The sequence below is a fragment of the Salmo trutta genome, chromosome 7 (assembly GCF_901001165.1).
Source record: "Salmo trutta chromosome 7, fSalTru1.1, whole genome shotgun sequence".
In the NCBI taxonomy this organism is placed as follows: Eukaryota; Metazoa; Chordata; class Actinopteri; order Salmoniformes; family Salmonidae; genus Salmo; species Salmo trutta.
The window spans coordinates 43,045,837-43,061,908 of NC_042963.1; the positions used below are offsets into that span (position 1 = coordinate 43,045,837).

A 16,072-nucleotide genomic window follows, 5' to 3' on the forward strand; every position below is an offset into this window, starting at 1 on the left:
GACTGAAGGACTATCCCCAATATTGTCAGCACTTGGCCTCAATCGGCCACTTTCTGCAATTCCCCCATCATTTACAAGAGGTAATTGGATTTCCTGTATATTTGTGACACAATCGGTCATTCTTCATCTCTACATGTATCTTCCTTGTTTTTATACTGATATCCATAACACCTTAGCCAGAGGTGTGGATCCTACTTCACGATAAATAAGTCTCTCGCTCTGGCACTTTCGAATATCCTGTGCGTGCAGTATATCGAGTATGGCCAACAGTCACGGGACCCTCCGGTGAAGATGCAGGGATCCATCACCACCCCAGGAAGCCTGGCGTTGGCTCAAGCTCAGGCCCAGTCTCAGCCTCCCAAAGCCCCCCAGCCTGGACAGCCCAGCACCCTGGTCACCACAGCTACCACCACCACCACTGTCGCCAAAACCACTACCATCACCCGGCCTACCCCTGGCAGCTTCAAGAAGGATGTGCCGGTGAGTACCTGGGGAAACATCAGGGAGTCACTTGCACCATATATATGCCAATGTTTTTCTCTGGTCATGTAAAATGACTCTCTAGCAAATCAGTGCATCAGAGTTTTCCTGCTTTGCCATAGTTTGTGTCAATGGCAACATTCTGAACCGTTCTGAGGAACGCTCTCTGGTTTTCACATTTGATATGCTCATTTTGGTTTACAAAGACTAAAGGAACGTAAACACCAGGAAATATTTTTAACAAATGTGTGACAAGCCTAAAATAATGAGTTGTTGAAGCTGTGTCACTGAAGAAATACTCCAGTGGTGTGGTTGTTTGGCAAATATGCGCTCACTAAGAATTGAGGTTTCCCAAATAGAGCTTATAATATTGAAAAGCAGCATTTTGTTTTGAATGTATATTGTAATTTCAGCCCTCCATCAACACCACAAACATCGACACACTTCTAGTAGCAACAGACCAAACCGAGAGGATTGTGGAACCCCCAGAAAATGTTCAAGAGAAAATTGCTTTCATCTTCAATAACCTGTCACAATCCAACATGACACAGAAGGTCTGTCATAGATATATTTTTGTTTACTACCTGGTGTTGCAAAAGCATTCTATATTGAGAATCTTGGTTTTGGCCAAAATAAATGTCTACTTCTACTAATGCTTTTGTACTTTCATTTAACTTTCAAGGTTGAGGAGTTAAAGGAGACTGTCAAAGAGGAGTTCATGCCCTGGGTCTCTCAGTATCTGGTCATGAAGAGGGTCAGCATTGAGCCCAACTTCCACAGCCTGTACTCCAACTTCCTGGACACCCTGAAGAACCCAGAGTTTGTCAAAATGGCCCTGAATGAAACTTACAGAAACATCAAGGTGAAGAGTTATTCACTAAATCAACTTTTATGGACAATAGTTTGTAAACTCATCAGATAGAGATATTTAATTGCTAACCTTTCTCCATGTGACAGGTTCTCCTTACCTCTGATAAGGCAGCTGCAAACTTCTCTGATCGATCCCTACTGAAGAATTTGGGTCACTGGCTTGGTATGATCACTCTGGCTAAAAACAAGCCCATCCTGTACACTGTGAGTAGATTTCCTCATTTTTAAATGTTGGCCTGTATTAAACTTTCCATTTTGTTTTCCTCACAACAAATAACCAAATGTTTGTAATTGTGCCCCAAGATGGTATTTTGTGTTTAACCTGTGTTTTATTTGATTATTTTTCCTGTTAGGATTTGGAGGTGAAATCCCTCTTGTTGGAAGCGTATGTCAAAGGGCAGCAGGAGCTACTCTATGTGGTCCCGTTTGTGGCCAAAGTCCTGGAATCCAGTTTACGTAGCGTGGTAAAGCCACATTCTCACCAACATTTTTAAGTATATCAATATGCATCTGGATTCACATTTTAATTTCTAGGGGAAAACCTTTACATTGTTAACAGTGCGAATTGTTCAGTGACCGTGAGCTTGAGCCCAGCACAGACTGAGCCATCTCCGGCAGGCAGGAATAGTGAGACAGCCGACCCAACAGACAATATTTGGGCCTGGGGTATTTCCCCTGACTAAGGCCTGCCTATTACTAGACTATTTTTTCTTGGGCAGGTTGCTTGTTCAAGAGAAATAATGGGCCCTAAGACTGATCCACAGAAAAAGAAAGTGAGCCAGTCCCATCAGGCAGTGTACCTACAGCAGCAGACAGGAAGCCAGTCAGAGCTAGATGACGTAGACCAGTATAGACAGCATTATAGCCCACCTCCAGAAGCAAAGATGTGCAGAGTATGTGTGCAATATTTTTGCTAAAAAAAAATACAATTTGTTTTTGTTTAGGAGCCAATCGCTCTCTGGTTAGTTTATTTGTTAGACTTGTTAGCACTGGGTTTGTGTATTGGCACATTTCTTAGCTATTATGCCTTCAATGTTTTTAAGAGCAGGTTGACTTAAACGCCATTTTAATATCCTCAGATTTTCCGACCCCAGAATCCCTGGACGATGGCCATCATGAATGTTCTGGCAGAGCTGCATACGGAGCATGATCTCAAGGTCAGGGAACCCTGTCTCTTTCATCGACCAGTCACACCATGTTTCTAAAAGTTTTCAGGTACTGATTTGTCATTGTGCTTTTCTCACTATAGCTGAACTTGAAGTTTGAGATTGAGGTGCTGTGTAAGAACTTATCATTGGACATCAATGACCTGAAGCCTGGCACCCTTCTGAAGGACAAAGACAAGTTGAAGAGCCTGGAGGAACAGCTCTCTGCACCAAAGAAAGAGGCCAAGCCCCCTGAAGAAATGCTCCCTGTTGTTAGCACAGGTATCCAGCACTTTCAAATTGGGATGCCCCTTGTCGGTGTGTGGATATCTTTTTAACAAATGTATTTCAATGTTTGTTTCATGTGATTGTAATGTTGGTCCCCATGTACATTGAAATGGAAATATTTCATCACAATTTGATGAATGATTTAAGCTCATAATACAATCATTTCGATGTAGAATAATAACCTACATTTGTTCGTGTTTTGCCAAGAATATTTAACCCATTGCTTTTTCATTTGTTCTGTTAATCGAGCTGCTGCTCTCGGGCTGTATTTTAATCAAAAGAGCGTTTTGTAACCAACAGGAGACTTTCTTCCATTTGCAGCTGCGCCATCCACTCCTGCCGCAACCACCACTTGCTCAGCTACTGGGCCCCCTACCCCACAGTTTAGCTATCATGACATCAATGTGTATGCCCTTGCAGGGCTAGCCCCTCACATCAATATCAACATCAACGTAAGTAGCACTCTCACTCAAACACCTGGGTTTTGACCTACACATGGTATTTGGGGATGTTGTGGTACTAAGACTCTTCTCTCCCTGCAGATCCCCTTGCTCCAAGCCCACCCTCAGCTGAAGCAGTGTGTGAGACAGTCCATTGAGCGGGCCGTGCAGGAGCTCGTCCACCCTGTGGTGGACCGTTCCATCAAGATCGCCATGACTACCTGCGAGCAAATTGTCAGGAAGGACTTTGCCCTGGACTCCGAGGAGTCGCGCATGCGTGTGGCCGCCCATCACATGATGCGTAACCTGACCGCCGGCATGGCCATGATCACCTGCCGGGAGCCCCTGCTCATGAGCATCGCTACCAACCTGAAGAACAGCTTTGCAGCAGCCCTCAGGGTACAGTCGCCTTCATTCACATCCACAAAGCGCTATATAAAATAAATCTTATTAGTGTTCCTTTTGCTTATAGCTTTGGTCCTGTCCCCATCCAGGCCCCCACCCCCCAGCAGAGAGAGATGATGGAGGAGGCTGCTGCCAGGGTTGCCCAGGACAACTGTGAGCTGGCCTGCTGCTTCATCCAGAAGACTGCGGTGGAGAAGGCTGGCCCAGAGATGGACAAGAGACTGGCCACGGTTAGTGGTTATGGGCCCATCACCATATTGGCACTGGGATGCTGCTCTTGTCTGTATAGTGTCCACAACTTTTGTCTGATGGCTGACTGTTTTACCTTTACTCATTCTCTCCTGTAGGAGTTTGAGCTGAGGAAGCACGCCCGTCAGGAGGGTCGTCGCTACTGCGACCCTGTGGTGCTGACCTACCAGGCAGAGCGCATGCCAGAGCAGATCAGACTCAAGGTGAGCACACCTAGGTTATAGCACTCCACTTTCTCTCCTATTATCGGTATAGTCGAGAAAACGTGAATGAAAAAATGCTTAATCAATGCAAATGATATCAAAGACTGCGTTTGCATCTGGACTATTTACAGAGCTAAATTTCTACCACAGGTTGGAGGAGTAGACCCCAAACAGCTGGCAGTGTACGAGGAGTTTGCCAGGAATGTTCCAGGCTTCCTACCCAGCAACGACCTGTCTCAGCCCACTGGATTCCTTGCCCAGCCCATGAAGGTAGGCTCTCATACCACTGGAAGAGAGGTGATGTTGCATTTTCTGATGTTGCATTTTCTGCTGTCTTTAACATAACCCAACCTGATTTTAAGGTTAAGAACTTTACTCAAGTACCATATAACTGTCTCTGTCCTGTGTTTATTACAGCAACAGGCATGGGCCACAGACGACGTGGCTCAGATCTATGACAAGTGCATGGCGGACCTGGAGCAGCACCTCCATGCCATCCCCCCAGCGCTGGCCATGAACCCCCAGACTCAGGCCCTGCGCAGTCTGTTGGAGGCAGTGGCCCTGGCCAGGAACTCCCGGGATGGCATTGCTGCTCTGGGCCTGCTGCAGAAGGTCAGGGACTACTCCGCACACAAACAACACTAGGAAAACATACATAGATAGTTGTCTTTACGAATACACAGATCTCAGTAGAAAAGATCTCTTCCTGTGTCCCTCAACTCTCCTTCCTTGTTCTAGGCTGTGGAGGGTCTGCTCGATGCCACCAGTGGTGCCGATGCTGACCTGCTCCTGCGGTACAGAGAGTGTCACCTGCTGGTGCTCAAAGCCCTCCAGGACGGCCGGGCATACGGACCACAATGGTGCAACAAACAGATTACCAGGTTGGTATCCCCTTAACCTTCCCATGATAGGGTTAAGTTTTTTGCTCAAACGAAGAGGGGAAACTAAATCCACTCATTAATTTGTTAATGTATGTGATATCTTTACTTGTTCCAGGTGCCTGATTGAGTGCCGTGATGAGTACAAGTACAACGTGGAGGCTGTGGAGCTGCTGATCAGAAACCACCTGGTCAACATGCAGCAGTACGACCTGCACCTGGCACAGGTAAACACCACTACACACCTTTTAAGCATTGAGATATTGTAGGGCGAGCAATGCCATCTGTCAGTAGTCCATCTTGATTCTATACAACTGAATAAAGGGCATGTGGTGTATTCCGTCCCTTTGTCACTATCTTAACCCCTGTGTGTATGTTTCTCTTGTCTAGTCTATGGAGAACGGTCTGCACTACATGGCAGTGGCATTTGCCATGCAGCTGGTAAAGCTGCTGCTGGTGGATGAGCGCAGTGTGAGCCACATCACAGAGGCCGACCTGTTCCACACCATCGAGACTCTGATGAGAACCAGCGCACACTCTAGGGCCAATGCACCCGAGGGGTGAGTCCTTTTCTGTCCTAATTTAATTAGGATTTTGGGTTGTGTTCATTAACTTCCCTGGGCTAGGTGGGACGCTTGCACCTAGTCAACAGCCAGTGGAATCGCGTGGCGCGAAATACAAATACCTCAAATGCTATAACTTAAATTTCTCAAACATATGACTATTTTACACCATTTTAAAGACAAGACTCTCATTAATCTAACCACATTGTCCGATTTCAAAAAGGCTTTACAGCGAAAGCAAAACATTAGATTATGTCAGGAGAGTACCCTGCCAAAAATAATCACAGCCATTTTCAAAGCAAGCATATATGTCACAAAAAACAAAACCACAGCTAAATGCAGCACTAACCTTTGATCTTCATCAGATGACACTCCTAGGACATTGTTATACAATACATGCATGTTTTGTTCAATCAAGTTCATATTTATATCAAAAACCAGCTTTTTACATTAGCATGTGATGTTCAGAACTAGCATACCCACCACAAACTTCCAGTGAATTTACTAACTTCCTTACGATTAACGTTCACAAAATACATAAGTTATTTTAATAATTACAGATACAGAACTCCTTTATGCAATTGCGGTGTCAGATTTTAAAATAGCTTTTCGGCGAAAGCACATTTTGCAATATTCTGAGTAGATAGCCCGGCCATCACGGCTAGCTAATTTGACACCCACCAAGTTTGGGGCTCACCAAACTCAGAATTACTATTAGAAAAATTTGATTACCTTTGCTGTTCTCCGTTAGAATGCACTCCCAGGACTTCTACTTCAACAACAAATGTTGTTTTGGTTCCAAATAATCCATAGTTATATTCAAATACCTCCGTTTTGTTCGTGCGTTCAGGTCACTATCCGAAGGGTGACGCGCGAGCGCATTTCGTGACAAAAAATGTCAAAATATTCCATTACCGTTCTTCGAAGCATGTCAAACGCTGTTTAAAATCATTTTTTATGCTATTTTTCTCGTAAAATAGCGATAATATTCCAACCGGGCAACGTTGTATTCATTCAAAGGCTGAAAGAAAAAAATGGAGAATTCTCGTTAACGCGCATCTCCAGTGTCACTGTCCCCAGGCTGACCACTCACAAATTCTCCTGCTGTTCTTCGCCCAGAGACAGCATTACACTTTCTGGCGCCTTCTGAGAGCCAATGGAAGCCTTAGAAAATGTCAGGTTACAGCAGAGATGCTGTATTTTCGATAGAGATGCAACTGAAGGACAACAAATTGTCAGACAGGGCACTTCCTGTATGGAATCTTCTCAGGTTTTGCCCTGCCATATGAGTTCTGTTATACTCACAGACACCATTCAAACAGTTTTAGAAACTTTAGAGTTTTCTATCTAAATATACTAATTATATGCATATTCTCGTTTCTGGGCAAGAGTAGTAACCAGTTTAAATCGGGTACATTTTTTTTTATGCGGCCGTGCAGCTCTGGTAAACATTCCTGCAGTCAGCATGCCAATTCCACCATTTGTCTTAGGCCTCACTCCCCCTTGTCTGAGATATCTACTGCAGCCCTTTATCCTCCACATGCAACACCCGTTCTGCCAGTCACATTCTGTTAAAGGTCCCCAAAGCACACACATCCCTGGGTTCCTCGTCTTCTCAGTTCGCTGCAGCTAGCGACTGGAACAAGCTGCAACAAACACTCAAACTGGGCAGTTTTATCTCAATCTCTTTAGACTCAATCATGGACACTTACTGACAGTTGTGGCTGCTTTGCGGGATGTATTGTCTTTACCTTCTTGCCCTTTGTGCTATTGTCTGTGTCCAATGTTTGTATCATGTTTTTTGTTGTCGTGTGTTGCTGCCATGCTGTGTTGTCTTAGGTCTCTTTATGTAGTGTTGTCTCGTTGTGATGCGTGTTTGTCCTATATTTTTATTTTTAATCCCAGACCCTGTCCCACAGGAGGCCTTTTGGTAGGCCGTCATTGTAAATAAGAATTTGTTCTTAACTGACTTGCCTAGTTAAGTAACTTGAGACATCTGTGGCATTGTGGTGTGAGAACTGCACATTTGTGGCCTTTTATTGTCCACAGCACAAGGTGCATCTGTGTAATGAGTGCTATTTAATCAGCTTCTTGATATGCCACACCAGGAAAAATGCTCACTAACAGTGATGTAAACAAATTTGGGCACATTTTGAAAAGCTTGTTGTGCGTATGGAAAATGTGTGGGATCTTCTTAATTTCAGCTCATAAAACATGGGACTAACACTTTACATGTGGCATATTTATATTTTGTAGTTCAGGCGGTCCCTATTTTCAGTTTGTCTTCAATTTGGTGCGTAATGAATACGACCTTGGAGATGTGGAGTTTATTGGGGTGTTGGTGTACATATGTTTGTAGTTTTCTAACTGATTTGTGTCCTGTGATCCCCAGGCTTCCTCAGCTGATGGATGTAGTCCGCTCTAACTATGAGGCCATGATCGATCGGGCCCATGGAGGACCCAACTTTATGATGCACTCTGGCATCTCCCAAGCATCTGAGTACGACGACCCGCCGGGCCTGAGGGAGAAGGCAGAGTACTTGCTGAGGGAATGGGTCAACCTGTACCACTCTGCAGCCGCCGGCCGGGACAGCACCAAGGCCTTTTCTGCTTTTGTGGGCCAGGTACAGCACACACACTTGTCTAATCTTTTAACCATCTTTGCCTTATGACAGGTTCCTCCAAGGCAGTTACCTGGTTTGCCTTACAATACAAGAGCACAGCACAAGTCATGTCCTTGACAGAGTGGGTCTTAGTGCTCATGGTAGCAACCCCATTATCTTGGAACCCACTGCTGGGCTCACCAAGCAGCAGTGTTACTTATGAGACTGGACATTTATACTAAAATCTTAGAAATGTGGGTTCCTGGATCCATTCACAGCATTACAAGGCTATGTTGAGACAATGACTTATCAATGGCCCAGCTCAGCTTACCCCTATCATTGTGACGCTGAGTTGTCATAATGCTTCAGCAAATGGACATTATACCAGGGGTGTTGGTAAACACAATGTAACTAACTTAATTTATGTCTCTCTGAATGCCTCTGCTGATCCTACAGCTATTGTATGCAGTAATCAGGTGCCTATGAACCAGAGTTAACTGTTAGCACTGAGGTGGTGTGCCCTAGCAGGAAGTCCACTGTGTGCAGCTCACCCTGCACTAATATAAATAGCATGAGCATGTCTACTTCTGCTAAGCTTCCCAGTAAAACATCAAGCATCCCAGAAAAGTGCTAAAAAAAATAGCCCACATTAACATATGTAGCTTAAGACACAAGGTTCATGAAATTAACTTGCTAGTAACAGATATTCATATTATATCTCTGAAACTCACTTAGATAATACCTTTGATACAGTGGTAGCAATAGATGGTTACAAAATCTACTGAAAAGACAAATGCCAATGGTTGAGATGTTGTGGGTTTTATATTCAGAACCACATTCCTGAAAAGCTTTGAAGATCTCATGTTAAATACTGTTGAAGTAATACGACTACAGGTTCATCTGCCTCACCTAAAGCCCATTCTGGTGGGAAGCTGCTATAGACCACCATGTACTAACTTTATCTGGATATCGTGTGAAATGCTTGATAATGTACAGTCGTGGCCAAAAGTTTTGAGAATGACACGCATATTAATTTCCACAAAGTTTGCTGCTTCAGTGTCTTTAGATATTTTTGTCAGATGTTACTATGGAATTAACCAAGCATTTCATAAGCGTCAAAGGCTTTTATTGACAATTACATGAAGTTGATGCAAAGAGTCAGTATTTGCAGTGTTGACCCTTTTCAAGACCTCTGCAATCCACCCTGGCATGCTGTCAATTAACTTCTGGGTCACATCCTCGACAGCTGATGGCAGCCCATTCTTGCATAATCAATGCTTGGAGTTTGTCAGAATTTGTGGGGTTTTTGTTTGTCCACCCGCCTCTTGAGGATTGACCACAAGTTCTCAGTGGGATTAAGGTCTGGGGAGTTTCCTGGCCATGTACCCAAAATATCTATGTTTGTTCCCCGAGCCACTTAGTTATCACTTTTGACTTATGGCAAGGCGCTTCATCATGCTGGAAAAGGCATTGTTCGTCACGAATGGTCTCAGGATGCTTTACTGTTGACATGACACAGGACTGATGGTAGCACTCACCTTGTCTACTTCGGACAAGCTTTTTTTCCGGATGCCCCAAACAATCAGAAAGGGGATTCATCAGAGAAAATGACTTCAGCAGTCCAATCCCTGTACCTTTTGCAGAATATGTCTGTCCCTGATGTTTTGGAGAGAAGTGGCTTCTTTGCATCAGGCCATCCTCCAAAAGTCTTCACCTCACTGTGCGTGCAGATGCACTCACACCTGCCTGCTGCCATTCCTGAGCAAGCTCTGTACTGGTGGTGCCCCGATCCCGCAGCTGAATCAACTTTAGGAGACGGTCCTGGCGCTTGCCGGACTTTCTTGGGCGCCCTGAAGCCTTCTTCACAACAATGGAACCGCTCTCCTTGAAGTTCTTGATGATCCGATAAATGGTTAATTCAGGTGCAATATCCTTGCCTGTGAAGTCCTTTTTGTGCAAAGCAATGATGACGGCACGTGTTTCCTTGCAGGTAACCATGGTTGACAGAGGAAGAACAATGATTCCAAGCACCATCCTCCTTTTGAAGCTTCCAGTCTGTTATTTGAACTCAATCTGCATGACAGTGATCTCCAGCCTTGTCCTCGTCAACACTCACACCTGTGTTAACGAGAGAATCACTGACATGTCAGCTGGTCCTTTTGTGGCAGGGCTGAAATGCAGTGAAAATGTTTTTTGGGGATTCATTTGCATGGCGAAGAGAGACTTGGCAATTAATTGCAATTCATCTGATCACTCATAACATTCTGGAGTATATGTAAATTGCCATCATACAAACTGAGGCAGCAGACTTTGACACAAATATTAATTTTCACATTCTCAACTTTTGGCCACGACTGAATGTGATATCAACAGAGGTATATTTTCTGGGTGATTTTAAGTATTGACTGGCTTACATCAAGCTGCCCACTCAAGAAAAAGCTTCAAACTGTAACCAGAACCTGAACCAGGTTGCAGGCAATCAGTCAACCTACCAGGGTAGTTACCAACAGCACAGGAATGAAATCATCATGTATTGATCACATCTTTATGAATGCTGCAGAAATTTGCTTGAAAGCAGTATCCAAATCCATCGGATGTAGTGATCACAATATAGTAGCCATATCTAGGAAAACCAAAGTTCCAAAGGCTGGGCCTAATATAGTGTATGAGGTCATACAATACATTTTGTAGCGACTCCTATGTTGATGTAAAGAATATTTGTTGGTCTGTAGTGCCGCTGGACACTTATGAAATTGCTTATTCCAATTACTAATAAAATGACTCTTAACCTGTTAGGGTATAGGGGGCAGTATTGAGAATTTTTGAAAAAATATGTGCCCATTTTTAACTGCCTATTACACCAACTCAGAAGCTAGAATGTGCATATTATTGTTCAGGTTTGGATAGAAAACACCCTAAAGTTTCGAAAACTGTTTGAATGGTGTCTGTGAGTATAACAGAACTCATTTGGCAGGCAAAACCCTGAGACAGATTCTGACAGGAAGTGGATACCTGATGTGTTGAATTGACTTTGAGCCTATGCCATTGAAAAACAAAGGGGGTTAGGAATATTCTGGCACTTCCTATTGCTTCCACAAGATGTCCCCAGCCTTTACAAAGTGTTTTGAGTATTCTACTCTGAGATCTGACCGAATAAGAGTCATGGAACGTGATGGCCCATTACTCACCTGGCGCGCGAGTTGATGGTGGGTACTCTCATTCCGAAACGTTTTAAAAGAGAACCCAATGGTCTGCCTTGAATTTTATTCATGTTCTGGTTAAAAAAGGCCCTAATGATTTATGCGATACAACGTTTGACATGTTTGAACGAACGGAAATATATTTTTTCCGTTCTTGAAGTGAAGTCCGGCTGGCTTAGATCATGTGCTACAACACGGAGGTTTTTGGACATAAATGATGAGCTTTTTTGAACAAAACTACATTCGTTATGGACCTGGGACTCTTTGGAAGTGACATCTGATGAAGAGAATCAAAGGTAATGGATTATTTACATAGTATTTTCGATTTTAGATCTCTCCAACATGGCGGTTAGTCTGTATATACAATGCGTATTTTACTGGCGCAGTGCTCAGATTATTGCAAAGTGTGATTTCCCAGTAAGGTTAATTTTAAATCTGGCAAGTCCATTGCGTTCAAGAGATGTAAATCTATAATTCTTTGAATGACAATATAATATTTTACCAATGTTTTCTAATATTAATTAATTATTTTGTTGTCATGACTTGACTGCCGGTATTGGAGGGAAGCGATTTCCTGAACATCAACGCCATAGTAAAACGCTGTTTTTAGATATAAATATGAACTTGATAGAACTAAAAATGCATGCATTGTCTAACATAATGTCCTAGGAGTGTCATCTGATGGAGATTGTAAAAGGTTAGTGCATAATTTTAGCTGATTTTATGGTTTTGGTGACGCCTGTCTTTGAATCGACAATGCGTTACACACAGCTATTTTCAATGTACTCTCCTAACATAACCTAACTTTATGCTTGCCCCGTAAAACCTTTTTGAAATCGGAAAACGTGGTTAGATTAAGGAGATGTTTATCTTTCAAAGGCTGTAAGTTAGTTGTATGTTTGAGAAATCTGAATTTTGACATTTATTTGGTTTCAAATTTGCCGCTCTTGAAATGCACCTGCTGTTGATAGGGTGCGCCACGGGGGGCACACTAACGTCCCACATAGCCCCAAGAAGTTAAGCATGCACCCATTAACCTCTCTAGGACATATGGGACGGTAGCGTCCCACCTCACCAACAGCCAGTGAAAGTGCAGGGCACCAAATTCAAAACAACAAAAATCTTATAATTCACATTTCTCACACATACAAGTATTGTACACCATTTTAAAGATAATCTTCTCGTTAATCCAACCACATTGTCCGAATTAAAAAAGGCTTTACGGCGAAAGCATAGCATTAGCTTGTTAGGACAGCGCCTAGAAAAGAAAAACCACACAGCCATTTTCCAAGCAAGGAGAGGCGTCACAAAAACCAGAAATACAGCTAAAATGAATCACTAACCTTTGATGATCTTCATCAGATGGCACTGATAGGACTTCATGTTACACAATACATGTATGTTTTGCTCGATAAAGTTCGTATTTATATAAAAAAAAAAACATTTTACATTGGCGTGTAATGTTCAGAAATGTTTTGCCTCAAATATCCGGTGAATGAGCACATCAATTTACAGAAATACTCATCATAAACTTTGACAAAAGATACAAGTGTTACGCACAGATTTATAGATAAACTTCTCCTTAATGCAACCACTGTGTCAGATTTCAAAAAAGCTTTTCGGCGAAAGCAAGCTTTGCAATAGTCTGAGTACAGCGCTCAGATATTAAAACAAGCCATGCAGATACCTGCCATTTTGGAGTCAACAGAAGTCACAAATAACATTTATAAATATTCACTTACCTTTGATCTTCATCAGAATGCACTCCCAGGAATCCCAGTTCCACTATAAATTTTCGTTTTGTTCGATAAAGTTCATATTTATGTCCAAATACCTCAATTTTGTTCGCTCGTTTAGTCCAGCACTCCAAATTCACTAAGCTCGTGAGTTTACTCCAGATGAAAAGTCAAAGTAGTTCCATTACAGTTCTTAGAAACATGTCAAACGATGTATAGAATCAATCTTTAGGATGTTTTTATCATAAATCTGCAATAATATTCCGACCGGACAATTCCATTGTCTTTAGAATTTAAAGGAAAGGCAGCTTGCTCTCACGGCCGCGCGCATGTTTGAGCTCGTGCCAATTTTCCAGACACACGACTGAATCAGCTCTTATTCTCTCCCCATTCACAGTAGAAGTATGAAACAACATTCTAAAGACTTGACATCTAGTGGAAGCCTTAGGAAGTGCAAAATGACCCCACAGACACTGTTTATTAGATAGGGAATCACTTGAAAAACTACAAACCTCAGATTTCCCACTTCCTGGTTGGATTTTTCTCAGGTTTTTGCCTGCCATATGAGTTCTGTTATACTCAGACATCATTCAAACAGTTTTAGAAACTTCAGTGTTTTCTATCCAAATCTACTAATTATATACATATTCTAGCTTTTGTGTCTGAGTAGCAGGCATTTTACTTTGGGCATGTTTTTCATCCAAGCTACTCAATACTGCCCCCCTTTCTTCAAAAAGTTAAGAAAATGACTGTAAAAACTGTTTAATCCCTGTGGATTGGTAAGGAATTGAAAAATTGTATGTTTGAGAGGGATGAGACAAAAGGAATGGCAAATAAGTCTGCCTGCACAACCGATTGGCAAAGGTATTGAAAATTGAGAAATCATGACTAAACAATAAAATAAACTTTACTTTTCCAAGTATAACTGACCAAATTATGAAAGACAAGCGCTGTAATTTTGAATTCTGTAAAGTGAGTGTGGAAGAGGAACAAATGTTTGTCTTTCAATAATGACAAGTCACCGGGATCTGATAACTTGGATAGGAATGGACTGAGGATAATAACAGACGATATTGCCACTCCTATTTGCCATATTTTCAATTTAAACTTAGTAGAAAGTGTGTGCCCTCAGGCCTGGAGGGAAGCATAAGTCATTCCGCTACCTAAGAATAGTAAAGCCCCCTTTACTGGCTCAAATAGCAGACATATAAATCTTTTCCCAACCCTTATTAAACTTTTGGAAAAAATGGTTTGACCGATACATTATTTTACAGTAAACAAACCTTCAGCATGCTTATAGGAAAGGACATTCAACAAGCACAGCTGTTACACAGATTACTGTTTGGCTGAGAGAATTTAATGATGATAAGATGGGGGGGGGGCTGTTCATTACACAGATTACTGTTTGGCTGAGAGAATTTAATGATGATAAGATGGGGGGGGGGCTGTTCATTACACAGATTACTGTTTGGCTGAGAGAATTTAATGATGATAAGATGGGGGGGGGGGGGCTGTTCAATTTCAGTGTAGCTTTTTACATTATCGATCATAGTCTGCTTGTGGAGACTTTTTTGTTATGGCTTTACACCCCTGCTATATTGTGGATAAGGAGTTACCTGTCTAACAGAACACAGAGGGTGTTCTTTAATGGAAGCCTTTCCAACATAATCCAGGTAGAATCAGGAATTCCCCAGGGTAGCTGTCTAGGCCCCTTTTTTCTATCTTTACTAATGAGTAAAGCCAGTGTCTATGTGTGCGGATGACTCAACACATACTCGTCAGCGACTGAAATGACTGCACCACTTAACAAAAAGCTGCAGTTTCAGAATGGGTGGCAAGGGATAAGTTAGCCCTAAATATTTGTAAAACTAAAAGCATTGTATTTGGGACAAATCATTCACTTTAACCTCAACTAAATATTGTAATGAATGTGGAAATTGAGCACGTTGAGGTGACTAAACTGCTTGGAGTAACCCTGGATTGTAAACTGTCATGGTCAAAACATGATACAACAGTAACTAAGATGGGGAGAAGTCTGTCCATAATAAAGCGCTGCTTTGCCTTAACCTGTTGTGGTATAGGGGGCAGTATTTCCACGGCCGGATGAAAAACGTACCCAAATTAAACAGACTACTACTCGGGCCCAGAGTCAAATATTTGCACATTATTAGTAGATTTGGATAGAAAACACTAAAGTTTCTAAAACTGTTTGAATGATGTCTGTGAGTATAACAGAACTCATATGGCAGGCAAAAACCTGAGAGGTATCCAGCCAGGAAGTGGGCACTCTGAGGGTTGTAGTCATTTCAAATTATGTTCTGTCCAAACTACAGTGTCTATGATGTCATATTGCACTTCCTAAGGCTTCCACTAGATGTCAACAGTCATTAGAATGTTGTTTGAGGCTTCTACAATGCAATTTGATTGAATAATACCCGGAACAGTAAGTGGTCTGGCTGGGGTCACTTCATTACCTCATGTGCAGTCACGAAGGGTTAGCCATTTTTTATTATTTTTTTCTGTAATGAATGTGCTATTGTCTGGCTTTAATATTATCGCAATTCTACGTTAACACCCTAAAGATTGATTGTGAACATGGTTTGACATGTTTCTACAAACGCTGAGGGAACTTTATACCTTTTCGTCGACGGTGGATAGACGCGCTTCATGCATTTTGGAATGGTGATCTGGACGCGCCAACAAAACTGATTTATTTCGACAAAGTTCATCATTTATTGAACAAATGAACATTTCTTGTGGAAGTGGGAGTTCTTCCGAGTGCATTCAGCCGAAGATCAGCAAAGGTAAGAAAATATTTTAAACATTTGAGTTTTGTGGATGCCGTGGCTGGACGGCTAACTGTATAGCTTGGATTGATGTGGCTCAGTACTCAGAATATTGAACAATGTGCTTTCTCCGTAAAGTTATTTTGAAATCTGACAGAGTGGTTGTGTAAAGGAGTAGTTTATCTATAATTCTTTAATTGTTATATATTTTGTTATATACGTTTGA

At 42.2% G+C, this 16,072-nt stretch overlaps 1 protein-coding gene across 14 annotated transcripts in view; it reads left to right on the forward strand.

Moving 5' to 3' along the window:
• LOC115197447 (CCR4-NOT transcription complex subunit 1) overlaps positions 1-16,072 on the forward strand; it is a 41,615-nt gene that overhangs the window by 19,345 nt on the left and 6,198 nt on the right. For 13 of the 14 annotated variants that reach the window (XM_029758978.1, XM_029758986.1, XM_029758981.1 and 10 more), the window contains exons 21-38: positions 2-80; positions 241-480; positions 894-1,034; positions 1,163-1,342; positions 1,438-1,554; positions 1,704-1,814; positions 2,430-2,507; positions 2,600-2,813; positions 3,084-3,235; positions 3,326-3,622; positions 3,718-3,858; positions 3,976-4,080; positions 4,231-4,350; positions 4,498-4,692; positions 4,819-4,961; positions 5,077-5,185; positions 5,349-5,518; positions 7,914-8,145. In XM_029758978.1, the coding sequence (XP_029614838.1) occupies positions 2-80; positions 241-480; positions 894-1,034; positions 1,163-1,342; positions 1,438-1,554; positions 1,704-1,814; positions 2,430-2,507; positions 2,600-2,813; positions 3,084-3,235; positions 3,326-3,622; positions 3,718-3,858; positions 3,976-4,080; positions 4,231-4,350; positions 4,498-4,692; positions 4,819-4,961; positions 5,077-5,185; positions 5,349-5,518; positions 7,914-8,145 (2,824 nt within the window). The remainder of the gene's footprint in view (position 1; positions 81-240; positions 481-893; positions 1,035-1,162; positions 1,343-1,437; positions 1,555-1,703; positions 1,815-2,429; positions 2,508-2,599; positions 2,814-3,083; positions 3,236-3,325; positions 3,623-3,717; positions 3,859-3,975; positions 4,081-4,230; positions 4,351-4,497; positions 4,693-4,818; positions 4,962-5,076; positions 5,186-5,348; positions 5,519-7,913; positions 8,146-16,072) is intronic. The other variant, XM_029758985.1, reaches the window with a different exon arrangement.